The sequence below is a fragment of the Zingiber officinale genome, chromosome 2B (assembly GCF_018446385.1).
Source record: "Zingiber officinale cultivar Zhangliang chromosome 2B, Zo_v1.1, whole genome shotgun sequence".
NCBI classification, from domain to species: Eukaryota; Viridiplantae; Streptophyta; class Magnoliopsida; order Zingiberales; family Zingiberaceae; genus Zingiber; species Zingiber officinale.
This window is the reverse complement of record NC_055989.1, coordinates 149390234-149409130: the sequence shown is the minus strand read 5'-3', so window position 1 is coordinate 149409130 and position 18897 is coordinate 149390234. Positions and strand designations below refer to the sequence as shown.

The 18897-nt window shown below is 34.5% G+C and overlaps 2 protein-coding genes across 2 annotated transcripts; both read left to right on the top strand.

Moving 5' to 3' along the window:
- Positions 1–2770: 2770 nt before the first annotated feature.
- On the top strand, positions 2771–6419 carry LOC122047787 (probable LRR receptor-like serine/threonine-protein kinase At1g05700). The gene is made up of 6 exons (XM_042609263.1): positions 2771–3482; positions 3578–3825; positions 4178–4304; positions 4742–4810; positions 4912–5101; positions 5748–6419. The coding sequence occupies exons 1-6, from the start codon at positions 2939–2941 to the stop codon at positions 6196–6198; spliced, it is 1629 nt and encodes a 542-aa protein (XP_042465197.1). The 5' UTR covers positions 2771–2938; the 3' UTR covers positions 6199–6419.
- A 4492-nt stretch (positions 6420–10911) lies between these two features.
- On the top strand, positions 10912–17570 carry LOC122047784 (probable LRR receptor-like serine/threonine-protein kinase At1g05700). Its single transcript, XM_042609260.1, has 13 exons — positions 10912–11401; positions 11468–11629; positions 12557–13050; positions 13602–13740; positions 13844–13915; positions 14108–14179; positions 14261–14341; positions 14605–14771; positions 14874–15118; positions 15446–15572; positions 15911–15979; positions 16080–16269; positions 16914–17570. The coding sequence occupies exons 1-13, from the start codon at positions 10920–10922 to the stop codon at positions 17374–17376; spliced, it is 2763 nt and encodes a 920-aa protein (XP_042465194.1). The 5' UTR covers positions 10912–10919; the 3' UTR covers positions 17377–17570.
- The last annotated feature ends 1327 nt before the right edge of the window (positions 17571–18897 follow it).

Below are 18897 nucleotides of genomic sequence, written 5' to 3'. Positions count from 1 at the left end.
AGAAGAAGAAGCAGTAAGCGGAGCAACAAGAAAACTGTAGCGCAATTGTAAAATATATATCGCATACCTCCGTTGTTGTTTGGACCCCCTTTATATAGAGCTCCGGTAGCGCGTGTGCATGCTTCCCAAGGCGAGCACGTTTCTCAAAGCTCCACTAGCTCCCAAAAGGATGTCGAAAAATAGTCTGTTGTGTCTGTTGCTTGGCCGAGCGGAATAGTCGCTTGGCCGGAATTCCACCATCCGCGTGTTGTCTATTGCTGTGCCAAGCGGGATAGCCGCTCGGTGGAAAGTCCACTGTCTGCTTGGCTGATGCTGAGTCTGCTGCCAGGCCGAGCGGAGGAGCCGCCTGGTACGGTTTTTGCATACTGTTCCCTTTGTCGTCCTCTTATTTGAGTGTCGGGTGCTCGACATTCTACCGAGCCGGAGGTGATGTCGGATCGAGCAATCTCCCTCCTGGTCGGGCGACCATGTTGTTCGACTGGCTGATCATACCTGAACGTTGACCATCTTGACTTTGATCTCCATCGTGGCAATATCCCTTCGTAGGGTGGGCCCCTCCTTATCACCGCATCACCATGTATGTTCAATGAAGAACATTGTTTGCAACCTTGCAACCCAACAATCTCTCCTCAAACGAAGGACCACAGGCTTCCCACGTCCAATCCTCGACCCACCAGGTCTTCCCGCCCCTCCGTCCATCTTACCTACTAGGACTTCCTGCCTGGTGTATGGTCCTCTTGATTCAGACATAGGAGCCCCCACTTCCTTTGTTCGAGGTCAATATTCTACTCACATAGCTCAATTAGATCATAACTCTTGTGTACAGTCGACGATTAGACCTTCTGGTAGTCCGGGCTCTGATACCAATTATTGTGCTCAAAGGATATCCACATATCTCCATAATGATATGATATTGTAAACTTTAGGCCTAAACTCTCATGGTTTTATTTTTGAACTATATTCAAAAGACCTCATACCAATGAAGATATATTTCTCTTATAAATATATGATATTTCTCATATATTTTTAATGTGAGACTTTCTTTACAATCTTACAATCTAATAGTACCAAGGTGATTTGTAACCTTGGTACACCATCAAGGTGTAGTGCTGGTTTATAGAAATCAGCACCAAGGTGGTGCTGACTTCTATAAACTAGCACCAAACCTTAGTGCTGGTTTGTAGGTGTTAGTCTTTAAAGACCAATGTGTTGGTGCTAGTCTTTAAAGATCAATTGGTGTTGGTCTTTAAATGTAGATCCGCTACATTAACGACCCCCTTAGTGTCGGCCCCACGGATATGAAGGGAGGTACATAGGCGTCAGGCGCATGGTGGGGTAAACTTCAGGTCGTCAGTTTCTGAAAATCAACCCTTGGCCATTACGCCAGAGATACCATGCACCCACCGTCTGTGCTACGCCCTGGGGGATGATGCTAGTCTTTAAAGACTAGCTCCAACGTTGATATTGGTTTCTATAGACCAGTACTAAAATGGTTCTTATTTTTAAATACCAACTCCCATGTTGGTGTTGATTTATAGAGACCAGCTTCAGTTTGCTGGTTTTTAAATACCAGCACCAGCACATTGGAGTTAATCTTTTAAGACTAGTTCCACTTTGATATTGGTTTTTAAAAATCAGCACTAAAACGATGAGTGTGCATACAATCAAAGGAGAGAGAATTTGTTATATGCATATGAGACTTGAGATGTATTAAAAAAATTCGGTCAAAGCCTCATCAAATGACCACATCTAATGTCATCCACCGTCGCTCAGGGTATATATATATATATATATATATATATATATATATATATATATATATATATAATTTAATTGTGACGTCTTATTAGATATATAAAATTAGAAACGTTGACTTTTGGATAATATAAAGCAAAATTATTCTAGCTTATCAAAATTCATATATATACTAGTGTGATCGTGCACGCGCGTTGCGTGTGAAATTCGAATTGTTTGGATTTTCTAGTGTCACCTTTATAAACAAAAAATTAATTATTTGGGTAAGATTCGTCATCCTTATAAACTAAGAATTAATTATTTGGGTAAGATTCGTCAGACCCATACAATAGTGACGCTAGAGAATCCCAACAACAAACTACTGTAACGGGTTTCCCTATGCAAAAAATTATTTTAATTTAATATTATACTTGTCTTAGTAAAAAAAACTAAGAAAAATATATTTTTTAACATCGTCGGCCTAAAATATTTATAGAAGCTTCTTTGATCATAGTATTGTCAATTCTAAGATATGAGACTAAAGAGAACTATATTTTTTTATATAAAACAACCAGAGAAAATTAATGATGAGAAAAATTTATAATAATACGTTGTAGCTGAGTCTCGAACTCTAGATCACTGATTGTTTCGCTTGTGGAATTACTAATAAACCTTAGAATTATTTTTAGTATAAATAGAAAAAAGGACATTAACGTAAATGCATTTTAGGCTTCACCAAAGTTAGTTAGTAAAGGGAGGAGATTTTTAATAAAATAGTAATATATATATATATATATATATATATATATATATATATATATATATATATATATTATTAAAATATTTTTAAAATTTTTATTTTTAATTTGTTTAAAATGATTGAAATTAGGATGAATTAATTTTTTACTTATTTTTAAAAATAAAATATCCCTATACTAGAATAGAAATAAAAAATATTCTTTTATTTATTTTTACTCATTTTATAATTTTAAAAATCTCTTTTAAGTAAGGTCTCTATAATTTTTGGACTAAACTGGTAAATGTGTTTGGCGCTTCCTTCGCTAGGTATCCGGCCGACCCGTTCGATCGGTTGTGGGGCTGGAACGAGGACACCTCGCAGTCGGGGACCTGGATCGACGTTCCCTCCACCAACTCCACCGTCCGAAACCTTCCCGAGGACTCCTTCGAAGTTCCCTCCGTCGTCATGCAGACCGCCATCACCGCCATCAACTCCACCAGCATCGTCATCACATGGGATCCCTCCCCGGGCCACGTCAACCAGTTCTTTCCCATCCTCCACATATCCGAGATCTTGGACCTCTCCGGTACCAATCAATCGCGGCAGTTCAACATCTACGTGAATGGATTACGGTGGCCGGGGGATATAAACATAATGACTCCTCCTTACCTCTGCTCGAACTCCGTCTACAGCCTCGGGCCCCTCCCTTCGTCCCCCACCTATAACATCTCCCTCGAGGCCCTCAGCAACTCCACTCTCCCGCCCATCCTCAATGCCTTCGAGCTCTACATGACCATTAGCAACACTTCCGTGCCCTCGGATGCTGGAGATGGTATGTATCCACATCTTTGTAACAATGGTACATTGTGCAATGAAATGCCTACACCAATGAAGAAGAAAATATCAACGCCGGTGGTCGTGGTGATCGTGATTCTTTGTATAGTTCTAATGGTGTTAATACTAAATCTTGCGGTGATAACTAGAGTTTGGAGGGTGACAAAAACACAAGGTGAGATTTCTATGACACTCTTGTAGTTGTTCAGTAATAGTAGACGCATCATCCATTGCATTTAACAATCTTATTCTTTATTTGAAACTTGAAAGGTTTGAGACGAGGCAACTCAGTGGATCAACATAATGGTTTCCTAAAGCAAACAGATAATGCATTGCAGCTTGAAAATCGCCAATTCACATACATGGAATTACAGAACATCACTAATAACTTTCAAAAGATCCTAGGCAAAGGAGGATTTGGGTCTGTTTTCCATGGACATTTGGAAGACGGTACTCAAGTTGCAGTCAAAATGCGATCACAATCATCATCACAAGGAACTAAAGAGTTTCTTGCTGAGGTAAATAAATCTTATACATATGTGGATGGCTGAATTTAATTGGTTGGAGATGGTTGTTGAATGTGAATCCATTGAGAGATTTTACATAATCAAAGACGGGGAGGGGGAGCTTTTTTGCAAAAGATTGTTTTTAAGATTCGAACCCGTGACCTTTAGGTCATAAAGCAACAACTTTACCATTGCGCCAAGGCTCCCCTTCACATGTAGTAATAGTAATCTTGAACAATTATGTCTTGTCCATGACTAGTCAGATCCTATAGAATATTAACTGTGCCATTCACTTCTGTTTCTTTGATTTAGATTGGATCTTGATGTTTCTAGGTCGTAAACATTACTTGTTGCATTTTTCCAGGCCCAACACTTGACTAGAGTTCATCATCGCAATTTAGTTTCTTTAGTTGGCTACTGCAGTGAAGTAAATCATTTGGCGCTTGTCTATGAGTTTATGTCTCAAGGAACACTACATGATCATCTGCAAGGTTTGGAACTACATTGAATACCATTATCTAATAGTTGGTTTTTTCATAATATCACTTGCTTTATAGTATGCATGACAACCAGGTGACAAGAATTAGATTCAGCTTATAATCTAACTATTTAAAGATATATTCTTCTGTGAAACACATGGTTAACTGAATGTAACATGGGTATTTTTATTTGATTGTTGCTGTGTATAAGTAAATTTTTAATTATAAAATTGAGTTATAGTTTTATGCAAGTTGAATGCAACTGAGAGTATACTAAAGGGAGAATGATGATGTTTAAAAATGTTTTTATTTATCTTACAATGTTTTGCCAGGCACTACTGACAAACAGAGTAATAGTGTTATTACTTATACCAAGCAATCTTTATTTCATTTAACTTATTGCTTTTCCTTACTAAATGTTGATAACTTGTTAATTTCACATGATGTAGGCAGGGCAAACAATGCTAGAGCTTTAAGCTGGAGACAACGTCTTCATATTGCAATTGACGCTGCACAAGGTTTGGAATAATTAATGTGAACTGTCAAGTATATCTCCTTGCCTGATTTCCAGACCATTCATTTGAGTCCATCTTAGTTCATTTATTAAATTGCATTGCAGGGCTAGAGTATTTGCAAAATGGATGCAAACCACCATTAGTTCATAGAGATGTGAAGTCTGGAAATATCCTTTTGAGTGAAACTTTGGAAGCTAAGATAGCAGATTTTGGGCTTTCAAAAGCTTTTCTAAGTGAGGCAAACAGTCATATATCCACTGTAGTCGTGGGAACTCCTGGATACCACGATCCTGAGTATGTCGCTATTTTTCATGTATTTAATTGTTTTTAGCATGCATCTCTACCTTTTAGAAAGATAGTAACCAAGGAATCCAAAAGAAAAAAAAATCCATCATCATGGAACTTTTCATTTTGAGATCCATGTTTTAATACAACTATCTATTTCTCTGTGTGCTTGGAATATTTACTTTGATATTCTTTTTTTAAATATAGGAAAGGAGGCTTGGTTCATAATATATATGCTTTTTCTATCCTGGAATGAAATGCAACCAACGAAAACATTAGTAGTTGTAGCAATAAGTAGGCAAACAAATTTGAAGAAATAAATTAAAAGAAAATACATGTTAAATTAAGAGGAATCATGAGTTTTATGATTTATAGGGCAGTAGCAAGTGATATTTGGATTATCACTCAAAGTTTAAATCATATATCTTGTATGCTTTAGACTGTAAAACCATTTTATCCAATAACAGCAAGCATATGCACATTGTGAAAATCCCAGGCCACATCTCCACAATTAATCTTCTGGACTAGTGATTCTCTCTCTATATCATGACTAACAATGAGGCAATCAACTTCAACTAAAGTGTCATCGAACTTTCATACTGTGTTTATTTTTGTATAAAATTTATGATTGGAAATCTGTTGTACTGCTTGTCAGGTATTACAATACCTTCCAACTCAGCAATAAAAGTGACGTGTACAGCTATGGAGTAGTTCTTTTGGAGTTGATCACTGGGCTACCTCCAATAGTTCAAGGTATTGAAAATGTACACCTAACCCAATGGGTGCTCCAAAGACTTGCCAGAGGATACATTGAGGATATTGTAGATCCTAGGTTGGAAGGGGAGTATGACATAAACAGTGTATGGAAGTGTGCTAATATCGCGTTGAAATGCACAACAGAAAGGTCCCAACAACGGCCAACCATGACAGAAGTTGTGATGCAGCTAAAAGAGAGCTTAAAGCTAGAGAACTCTCATGATAACACTGTGAACAAAGTCGCACACAGTGAGAATCTAGACTCAGAAGTAAGCGATGTAAGCCAGAAAAGTATTCTTGAGATAGGAGTGTCTAGATTGATTGAGATTTCGGGACCAACGATAAGATAAACAAGGGTTTGCTCGACTCTTCCCTCTTAAAATTGTCATAATGGTTATTAGGGTCAAACTGTCATTCGATTCAAATTCATTCTTGGGTAGCTTTTTACATGTTGTTACTTGTGTGAAGGAAAATAGTATTTGGTGGAGTATAGATGATACTTTTATTTTCTATGGCAAAAACTATTGTATGTTCTTCCATTTCATCTTGGAACAAGCATCTTGTTTTTTCACAATGTTATCTCTTTGTTACAGAAAAAAAAATTCCCTGTTCTTCATCCTCGTGTTAAGATACAAGTTCCTCAATCCTTGGCAATGATGTTCAGTGTAGCCGATCCTCGTCGATATATTGTTTTAGCATATTTGATATCTAAGATCATTCAAATTTTGAAATTGAGACTTGTGGAAGCCAGTGTTTTGAAACACAAGTCTAGGTTTTGAACTGATTGATCTCCGTGTCCCGATTTCTGCAGTTGAGCTGATCAGAAAAAAAATGCGTGCATTCTGATCAGGTTTTGAAAACACTGTTTAAGTATTTCACAAGTATCAACTCAAGCAGGATTTAAATAGAGAGGGTGGACTTCAGCTTTATCATCACATTGTATGTTTGCTTGACATCTCAATCAAGAAGGTTTGCTTTTAGTACTTGAATATTTATCAGAATTTAAATGCAGTAAAGAAAAATATGTTTTTTAGTTTTATGGCAATGTAGCTAAATTAGAGTGATTTAGAAAACTTTGAAACACTACAAGTGTTTTAAAACAAAACTGGTAAATGACTTAATTAAAAAGTGTTTCAAAAAGTGCCATAAGATATTTTATGAAAATGTTACTTTACAAAATTTGTATTATAAGAATATTTAAATAAAACAAATCCTGCAAATAAGAAAGATGACTAAGAATAATAAACAAAAGATAAATAATATCAGTGTTTTTATTTCACCGAAAGTTTGCATTATCGGACGTTTCTATTTTTATGTCACCGAAAGTTTTTATTTTTACTTCATGTCCTATAGTATCATTCTTTGAAAATTGTTATATTTTTTTTCTTTCCGAAAATCTTTCACAAGCGGAGTCGTCACCTTTTACAAAAATTGATTTAGGGCCTTTTATTTAAAATGAGTGCACTCAATTTTTTGAATTTCTTAAAACCGCATCATATTTTGCCAGGCACTACTGACCAAAGGGAGACTGATGATGTCTTAAAATGCTTTTATTTATCTGAGTCCATCTTGGTTCATTTATTTATGCTTTGTAGGGCTAGAGTACTTGTACAAAGGATGCAAACCACCATTCATAGAGATGTGAAGTCAGGAAATATTTTTTGAGTGAAACTCTGGAAGCTGAGATAGCATATTTTGGACTTTCGAAAGTGAGGCAAATAGTCATATATCCTGACTATATCATTGTTTTTCATTTATTTAGTTTTTTCAAGAATATCTCTACCTAGTCGAAATACAGTAACCAAGAAATCCAAAAGAACAAAAAAAAAAAAAAAAAATCTATCATCATGGAACTTCAGAACTTCTCCTTTTGAGATCCATGTTTAATATAACTATCCATCTCCTTGTGTGCTTGGGCTATTTACTTTATTTTTTAAAAACGAAGAAAAGAAGGCTTGAGTCATGATATTTATGTTTTTCATTTTCAGGAATGAAATGTAACAATTGAAAACATTAGTAGTTACGTTGTAACAATACGTAGGCAAACAAATTTGAAAAAATAGATTAATAGAAAATACATCAAGTTAAATAAAGAGGAATCATGAGTTTTAAGGTTTATAGGACAGTAGCAAGTGGTATTTCAATTATCACTCAAAGTTAATCTTATATCTTTCATGTATGTTTTAGATGGTAATATGCACATTGTGAAAATCTCAGGCCATGTCTCTGTCCAAAACTAATCTTCTGAACTAATGATTCTTTCTCTATAATAATGACTAACAATGAGACAATTAACTTCAACTAAAGTATCATTAAGCTTTCACACTGTGTTTTAATTAGGGCCGTCTCAAGATTTCCCGAGGCCATAGGCAAAAATAAATTAAAAAAATCCTTTAATATATTTTTAAATTTTTTTCTCAAGCTTTTTCCATTTGAATTTGGGATTGAGAATGATCGATTTAAAAAAAAATGATTTATTTTTTAAAAAATAAAATATTACTTTTATATAAAATTTAGTTTTTTCGTTAATATTTAGATAATTTTTTTAAGACGGTTAAATTATTTAATCTTTTTGAGACATTGAACGTAAATAAAACTTTATTAATTTTAATTTTTTTTAATGAAGTATTTTATTTTACGTTGTATGATAAAAAAAACTCTGATTTATATTATTATTGAGGAAGAAAAAGAAAGAGTGAAAAAGAAATATTATCATCGAGTAAGGAGAAGAGCGTTCTATGAGAGTATCACCGGCGAGAGAACATAAACGTACAAAATTATTGATGAGAAAAAAAAAAAGATGCCGACGATTGAATATAAACATACAAAATTAATGAGAAGAAAATAAATAGACATGAAGCATTGGTGAAAGAACAATTAGGGTTTTTTTAGAGATATTGAGAAGGAAAAAATTTATTAATTTTATAAAATATATAATTAAATAGAATAAAATCTTGACTAAGTCCATGAGGAAATAAGATTAAATAAAATAAAATCTTGATTAATTGTAATTATGAGAAAATAAGGATAAATATGTAAATAGGACTAATGAATTAATTAATAAGATGTCATTAATGGGTTAGATTAATTAATATTAATGACTCAATTTTTTTTTTTAATGTCTTTACTTAATTATTTAATCAATGGGCCCTAATAATATTAGAGCCCTAGGCATGGGCCTTAATGCCTTAAGTCGGGCCTGCTGTGTTTATTTTTTGTGCAAAATTTATGATTGAAAATTTGTTGTGTCAAATATTACAATACCTTCCGGCTCGTATAGCTATAGAGTGAGTCTTTTGGGGTTGATCACTGGGCTACCTCCAATAGTTCTAAGTACAGAAATTGTACTCCTAGCCCAATGGGTGCTCCAAAGGCTATTGTCAGAGGATACATTGAAGATGTTGTAGATCTTAGGTTGGAAGGAGAGTATGACATAAATTGTATATGAAGTGTGCTGATATCGTGTTGATATAGAAATAATTGTGAAGCAAAGAGAGTTTGGAACTAGAAAACTCTTGGTACATCACTGGAAACACAGTTAGCCTAAACAATGCTTATGAGATAGAAATTTCTAGAATGACTAAGATTTTTGGACCAACTGCAAGATAAACATAAGCATATGCTTGACTCTTCCCTCTTAAACACAATTAATCTTCTTTCTAAGTCCTCTATTTTTTCAAAGTCCTCTATTTTTAAAATACAGTTATCTGCACTAATGATTAATAGTCACTCGTGATAATTCCTCATCTTACACTAAAAATCTCGGGTTTGGACTAGTCGACCTCTGCGTCATGATTTATGCAGTCGAGCTGATCAGATAAAATGTTTTCAATCTGATCCGGTCTTAAAAACACAGATTAAGTATTTCACTAAGTATCAAGTCAAGCAGGATTTAAATAGAGAGGGTGGACTTCAACTTTATTATCCACCAGTCTTCAGCTTTTTCATTCACTAGTCTGTTTGCTTCACATCTCAATCAAAAATTTGACATGTCTTAATCAAAACCTTTGCATGGGTTCGACCTACATTTGTATGGTTTGGAAAGACTTGTCTTATGATTAAGTGTTTTATCTGTCTTTGAATTATCTCTCTCCTAAAAGTTGATTGGTTGTTGTAGAATTCGTTTGTTCTTTTTTGTTTTTTTTTGTTATGGATGGGTATTTGTGGCATGCAGGAATGGCCGGTGCAGCTGCAGCAAACTTTGAAGATTTGAAACATATTCTTTTCATGACTTCACTATTTTTCTTATTTGTATTTTTCTGTTTATTCTATTTTTTTTTATATTCTGCTCGACTATTCCACCGCCATTCCCTTTCAAATAAAATTTTCTATATGTTTTTAATTGTTAGTCACAAGAGAAAAAAATAATAATAATTAGTTTAGTCCTGATCATCATTTTGTTTGTTTCATTTTTTCCAATTAGCTACATTCCAATTATCATACTTAAAATATTTTTTAAGTTTTTATTAATATTCTATTATATTTTTTAAAAAATATTAAAATTTTGAAATTAAAAAGGATAAATTTAGCTGATCATCATGAGTTTAATGACATAATTTTTAGGATCGTTAATGATTTTTTATGAATTTTTTTGATAAATTAATAACCTTTTACATGACTTAATTAAAAGGTGTTTTGAAAACTACGATAAGATATTTTATGAAAAATGTTATTTTTACAAAATTTGCATTATAAGGATATTTAAATAAAATAAATCTTGCAACTAAGGAAGTGTATAAGAATAATAAATAAATAAAAAGAATACAGATATTTCACATGGTTTAAAAATTTTCATTTATATTTTCAATATATTGACTCGTATGACGAGTCTTCTCTTGAAAACTATTCTATTTTCAAGACCCAGACATGATCTATTTTTACAAAATTTTCAAAGTCCTCTATTTTTTTATATTTTCAAAGTCCTCTTGATACTTCCAAATTTTTTAAGAGTTCAGGACTCATTTGTAAAAATAAAAACAGTGGGGAGTGAAACGAAAGGTGTTCCTGATTCTATTGAAAACGTGCTCTGCTCTGCTCTGCCATGGCGATTGCATACCGGAAGAAGAAGAAAATGGATTCCAGATTTTGGTGGCCGGTCCTCCTCGTCCTCGCTATGGCCTCCGCCGGAGCTCGCTCTCAGTCCACAGACGCCCTCGGCTTTCTCTCCATTGACTGCGGCCTCGAGCCCGGTTCGTCCTACGTCGACCCCCTCACCAACATCTCCTACGTCTCCGACGCCAGCTTCATCGACACCGGCGTCAACCGCAACACCTCCATACCCTACGTGGGCCACGTCCCGACCCCTGTGCTCGACACTCTACGTGCCTTCCCCAACGGCACCCGCAACTGCTACACCATCCGATCGCCGGCGGTGGCGCGGGGGTCCAAGTACCTCCTCCGGGCGTGGTTCTTCTATGGAAACTACGACGGCCGGCGCATCGGCCAGCAGCTGTCCTTCGACCTCCACCTTGGCGTCAACTACTGGGCGGGGGTGAGCGTGATCAGCATGGAGTCACCCATTTGGATGGAGATCATCACGGCGGCCACCACCGGGTATAGTTCAGTAGGTAAAATCAAGAAACTATATTGAAAGAGCAATTGTGATCTCCTTTCTTTTAGGTACTTGTCGGTGTGCCTGGTGAACACTGGCAAGGGGACGCCGTTCATCTCTGGGATCGACTTGCGGCCTTTGAAGGACAGTCTGTATCCGGCGGCGAACGAGTCGCGGAGTTTGGTGATGGGCAGCCGGTTTAATTTGGGAGTGCAGTCTGACTTCATCAGGTTATTATTATTATTATTGAAAATCACATTACACAAAAATGAGAAATCTAATTATTAAAATTAATATCATTAAAGTTAATGTTTTGGCTAAATATTATAAAAAATATTACCTAATTTCACTAAAAGCCTTTTAAGGTTGATTTTCAGCCAGTCTAATATAACATAACTAGTATAGTTTTAAAAAATTATATAATATTATATATATATATATATTCAGCTAACTTTTTATCAAATATTTTATTTAAACATTAATATATTATTTATTTTAAAAATATTTCTATGTTGGCATTATTAGTATAATAGTTACTATACGTGAAAAAATAAATCAATTCAATTTAACCAAAAATTATAATATATAAACTATATTTATTAAAATACTTTTTTTTCAATTTTATTAAAACTATTTAAATTTAATCAAAATTATTTCGATTTAATTAAAATCAATTCACAATAAATTATTATAACATTATGATCCTATAATATTTTTTAAGGGATTTTAATTATATTAAAATTATTTGTAATTAAATTCATATAATTTTAATACAATAATAATTAAATCTTATTTAGTATCTGCTATATGAATTATTTTAATCAAGTTAATAAATAGATATGACTATATTTTATATAATTTTGCATTATATTATAATATTTACTTTCACACATAGTAATTACAATATTTTTAGGATGAAAAAAATATTCTAATTTTTTATTTTACTTTTTATTTTTTTAAAATTAAAACAATAATAAAATATAATTTTTTAACTATATAATTTTTTTAATTGGCATTCTAGGATAGAAATTAATGTAAAATTTCTATAAATATTTAGTTTTACAAATATATCAAGTATACATTTATCTCTTTTTAAGTAATTTATTTATTATTTTTGGACTAGATTGGTAAAATGTGCTTCTCGCTTCCTTCTCTAGGTATCCGGCCGACCCGCTCGATCGGTTGTGGGATCCATGGAGCCCCCCGCAGTGGAACAACGTCTCCACCAACTCCACCGTCCAAAACATCTACCTGGACTTGTTCGAAGTTCCCTCCGTCGTCATGCAGACCGCCGTCACCCCCATCAACTCCAACTCCAGCCTCGCCATTTCATGGCATCCCCTCCCCGATTACGTCAACCAGTTCTTCCTCATCCTCCACATATCCGAGATCTTAGACCTCTCCGGTACCAATCAATCGAGGCAGTTCAACATCTACGCGAATGGAATCCGGTGGCCGGGGGATATAAACATAATGACTCCCCCTTACCTCTACTCGGCCGCCGTCTACAGCCTCTTGCCCCTCCCTTCGTCCCCCACCTATAACTTCTCCCTCCAGGCTCTTAGCAACTCCACTCTCCCGCCCATCCTCAATGCCTTCGAGATCTACATGACCATGAGCAATGCCTCCGTGCCCTCGGATGCTGGAGATGGTATGTATCCACTTTCGTTCCTTCGCCCTTTTTTTCCCCACTTCTTTCTGTTACAGTGTAACAAGGAGGACTTGATGGAATGGAATGTTCCTAAAAGAGCTAAGGCAGTGTGGGAACGGTAAAAGAAGTTCCAACTCAAATTCTCACCTTCACAACAGTGCACATTAGCATGAAGAATCTAGCTTTAGATGCTCACGAAAACCTCAATCCTTTATTTTAAGTTGTTCAAATTTTCCTAAATTTGATATGTCTATCAGAAAAAAACTTAATTATGATAATTGGTATTGGAAAAGAACCAAAACAAATCAGCATAAAGAGAAAAAACATTAGCTCGAAAACCATAGATTGAAACAGGTGTTGGGATTGGAAGGTACATATGATATTAAGCAGATTGATCTTTATTTCAATGGACTCTACTGATAAGGTATTGTTGGGAATTTTAGTGCTAATTATTTGATTAGTATTTGCTTTGGGGTGTGCAATATGCTACTGCTAAGATATGTACTTAGTCTGGTCGCATGCCAATAGTGCTTGTTTTCTCTTTTTTGCAGTTGATGCCATGTCAGTGATCAAGGAGCGGTATCGGATCCAGAGGAATTGGATGGGAGATCCATGTTCCCCTAGTGATTTTGTCTGGGATGGACTAAGTTGTAATTATAGCTTGTCAAATTCTCCAAGAGTCACTGCTTTGTGAGTTTCCAAGTTCATATAACTCAGACTATTAATCATGAAATGCTAGGACCAACCGTTTGAAAATTCTGTAATATTCTTATCAGTCACTATTGTTCTACAGGAGCCTGTCATCAAGTGGCCTGACTGGGGAAATAACCAAATCTTTTGCTAGTCTTAGTGCACTTCAACACTTGTAAGGCTGCTCATCGCTTGCTATTTGTTTTCCCTTTTCCTTTCAGTATTCATTGAATATGGCAAACCGTCATTAACAGTATTCTTGGATTGTTGAGGTCAATGCCAGGCCATGCAAACATTTGTTGGGAAACCATGAAACATTTTAGGAGGAATTATTATCTAACAATTGTTCTTTAATCATTTTTTCTAGGGATTTGTCTTACAACAATTTAACAGGGCCAATACCAGATGATCTAGCAAACTTAAGTTCTCTCAAACTACTGTAAGCATAATTCTTAATCCTTCTTTCACTATATATATGGAAAAGGTAGAAAATGACTTCACATTTCATGATTGCTTGTAGTGATTTGACTGCCAACCAGTTAAATGGATCAGTTCCTTTGAACCTCCTTGAAATGGCACAAAATGGATTGCTTACCTTAAGGTTTGTGTTACATTTAAGTTTAGGTCTTTCCATTTTTCTTTAATGATTCGTAATATGAAAGGGCTCGCTCGATCATTAAAGAAATCTAGGCATGGAGTAGAGAAATATTAGGAGTTTTGCTGTTTAAACTTAGTTTAATAATTTGACATTAAAGTTTGTTCAATTTGTCCTTGAACTCGCTGCATCTTTCCTTTTTTGGTTGGAGAATTCTTCATAACTTCATACATATCTTTAACCATAAAGCAAGTTATAATCTCATGCAGACTAGATGGGAATCCACATCTTTGTAACAATGGTACATCGTGCAATGTGATGTCTGCACCAAAAAAGAAGAAAATATCAACACCGATGATTGTGATTCTTTGTATAGTTCTAGTGTTAATACTTCTTGCAGTGATAGTCATAGTTTGGAGGGTGAGGAAAACACAAGGTGAGATTTCTGTGACAAACTCTTGCAATTCAGTAATAGTAGACCATCATCCATTTTCTGACATGCATTCAACAATTTTATTCTTTATTTGAAACTTGGAAGGTTTGAGAAAAGACAGTGCATTGGATCCACAAAATGGCTTCCCAGAGCAAACAGATACATTGCAGTTTGAAAATCGCCAATTCACATACATGGAATTACATAACATCACTAATAACTTTCAAAAGATCCTAGGCAAAGGAGGATTTGGGTCTGTTTTCCATGGACATTTGGAAGACGGTCTTCAAATTGCGGTCAAAATGCTATCACAATCATCATCACAAGGAACTAAAGAGTTTCTTGCTGAGGTAAATAAATCTGATACATATGTGGATAGTTGAATTTAATTGGTTGGAGATGGTTGTTGAATGGGAATCCATTGGGAGATTTTGCATAATCAAAGACGGAGAGGGGGAATGAATGTATAAACTCGTATACTTTACAAAAAAAATTCAAGAGCCGATGAAATTTTATTATTCTTTCAAACATGTAATAGTATTCTTGAGCAATTATGTCTTATCCATGACTAGTCAGATCCTACAGATTATTAACTGCCCAATTCACTTCTGTTTCTTTGATTTAGTTTGGATCATGATGTTTCTAGTTCGTAAACATCATTGATTATGTTTTTTCAGGTCCAACACTTGACTAGGGTTCATCATCGGAATTTAGTTTCTTTGGTTGGCTACTGCAATGAAGTAAATCATTTGGCACTTGTCTATGAGTTTATGTCTCAAGGAACACTACAAGATCATCTGCGAGGTTTGAAACTACATTAAATATTATTATCTAATATCTGATTTCTTTCATAATATCACTTGCTTTATAGCATGCATGACGATTAGGTGACAAGAATTAGATTCAGCTTATGATCTAACTATTTAAAGATATATTCTCCAATCAAACACATGGTTAACTGAATCTAACATGTGTATTCTTACTTAATTATTTGAGAATACCAATGGGAGAATGATGATGCCTATTTTTTATTTATTTGTCTTACAATATTTTGCCAGGCACCAATCTTTACTTCATTTAACTTATTGTTTTAACCTATAACCTATTGAATGTCGATGGCTTGTTAATTTGACATGATGCAGGCAGGGCAAACAATTGTAGAGCTTTAAGTTGGAGACAACGTCTTCATATTGCAATTGATTCTGCACAAGGTTTGGAATAATGTGCATTGTCAAGTATCAATATCCCCTTGCCTGATTCCCATACCATTCATCTGAGACCATCTTGGTTCATCTATAAATTGCATTGCAGGGCTAGAGTATTTGCAAAAAGGATCCAGACCACCACTAGTTCATAGAGATGTGAAGTCTGGAAATATCCTTTTGAGCGAAACTCTGGAAGCTAAGATAACAGATTTTGGGCTTTCGAAAGCTTTTCTAAGTGAGGCAAACAGCCATATATCCACTGTAGTGGTGGGAACTCCTGGATACCTTGATCCTGAGTATGTCATTGTTTTTCATTTATTTAGTTGTTTCAAGGAAGCATCTCTACCTAGTAGAAAGATAGTAACCAAGGATCCAAAAGAAAAAAAAAAATCCATCATCATAGAACTTCTTGTTTTGACATCCATGTTTTAATATAATTATCCACCTCTCTGAGTGCTTAGACTATTTGCTTTGGTATTTTTTTTTAAATGAAGGAAAGGAAGCTTGATTCATAATATTAATATATGTTTTTTCTATCCTAGAATGAAATGCAACCACTAAAAACATTAGTAGTTGTAGCAATAAGTAGGCAAACAAATTTGAAGAAATAGACTAATAGAAAATGCATCAAGTTAAATTAAGAGGATTCATGAGTTTTAAGATTTATAGGGTCGTACCAAGTGGTATTTGTATTATCACTCGAAAGTTAAATCATATATCTTGCATGTTCCATTTTGTCCAATAACAGCAAACATATGCACATTGTGAAAATCCCAGGCCATATCCTACCATGTCTTGACAACTAATAGGACTAGTAATTATCTCTCTTTATAATGATTAACAATTAGGCAATCAACTTCAACTACAGTGTCATTAAGCTTTCATACTGCTTATTTTTGTGTAAAATTTATGATTGGAAATCTTTCGTATTGTGTGTCAGGTATTGCAATACCTTCCAACTTAGCGAGAAAAGTGACGTGTACAGCTTCGGCGTGGTTCTTTTGGAACTTATCACTGGGCTACCTCCAATAGTTCCAGGTACAGAAAATGTACACTTAGTCCAATGGGTGCTCCAAAGGATTGATAGAGGAAATATCGAGGATGTTGTAGATCCCAAACTGGAAGGGGCGTATGACTTAAACAGTGTCTGGAAGTGTGCTGATATCGCGTTGAAATGCACGGCACAAACATCCCAACAACGACCAACCATGACAGAAGTTTTGATGCAATTAAAAGAAACCTTAGAACTAGAGAACTCTCATTATAACACTGCGAACACAGTCACCCATACAATCACACACAGTGAGAATCTATACTCAGAAGTAAGTGATGTGAGCCTGAACAGTGCTCCTGAGATAGGAGTGTCTACAATGACTGAGATATCGGGACCAATGGCAAGATAAATAATGATATGCTGACTCTTCCCTCTTAAAATTGTGTCATAATAATTGTTAAGGTTCAAAAATGTCATTTGCTTCAAATTCAATGTCGTGTAGTTTTTTACATGTTATTACTTGTGTGAAGGAAAATAGTATTTGGTGGAGTGTAAATGATACTTTTATTTTCTATAGCAAAAACTATTGTATGTTCTTCCATTTATCTTGGAACAAGCATCTTGTATTTTCACCATGCCATCTCTTTGTTACAGAAAAAATTCCTTATTTTCTTGCTCCTTGTGTTAAGATACAAGTTCCTCAATCCTGGGCAATAATGGTCACTGTAGCCGATCCTCATCAATACTTTGTTTTAGGATATTTGATATCTAAGATCATTCAAATTCAGAAATTGAAGCTTGTGGAAGCCCGTGTTTTCAAACACAAACCTAGTGTTTGAACCTCTGCGTTCTGGTTTCAGAAAAAATTGTTTTCAGTCTGACCCGGTTTTAAAGACACTGGTTAAGAGTTTCACAATATCAACTGAAACAGGATTTAAAAACACTGGTTAAGAGTTTTAGTTGATGCTTCTGCTTTAGCATCAATTTGTCTGTTTGTTTCTCATTTCGATCAAGGTGTCAGGATTTAAATGCAGCAAAGAAAATTATATTTTTTAGTTTTATATATGGAAATATAGCTAATTGAGAGTGATTCACATATCTTTGAAACACTACGTTTCAAAAAAAAAAAAAAAATTATAAAAGACTTAATATTAGAAATGGTTTGGAAAGTGTGATAAGATATTTTATGTGTGAGAAAGATGTAGAATGGAAATATTACTTTTATAAAAACTTGTATTGCAAGAGTATCTATATCAGTTATCTATCTGATAATTTTAACCTAGATTTTAGGTATTTTATTTATTTTTTAAATTTTATATTTATAAATAGTACTTCTCTAAATTTAAAAAATAAATTTTAATTTTTAAATATTATAAAGAAGAGAAAAAATAGAAAAATTGATATGATAAAAAATAAATATCTAAATTTAATAAAATAATTTTTTATTTTAAATTTTCTATTTTAGATAAGGAAATTGATTAAGACGCTCTAAGAATATTTGCATAGAATAAATGCTGCAAATAACGGGTATTTTATATGATTTAAAATTTTCAGTGTCTTTTTCAGGACCTATAAATTTATAACAATTATTATATTTTTCTCTCTTCCACCTTTTACAAAACAGATTTACAATATTAGAATAATTGTAATAGTTGAAGATAAAAATAGAATCTCTTCTTGCTGCAACTTCGATCCACCCACCCGCTTGTCGGAGTACGTACGCCTTCGTCCTCAACACCACCCTCCGTTGCACCCTCCCGCCTATCTTCACGACGACGGGCTGTCACCATGATGATAATGAGAACATGATAGCCCACCAATTGTCAATATAGATCATATTTACGTCCCTTCGGATGGATCTAGTGGCTAGCGAATGAGATGTTGTTATCATGAGGTTTAAGGTCCGAATCTCAATAAAACCGAGATAAAT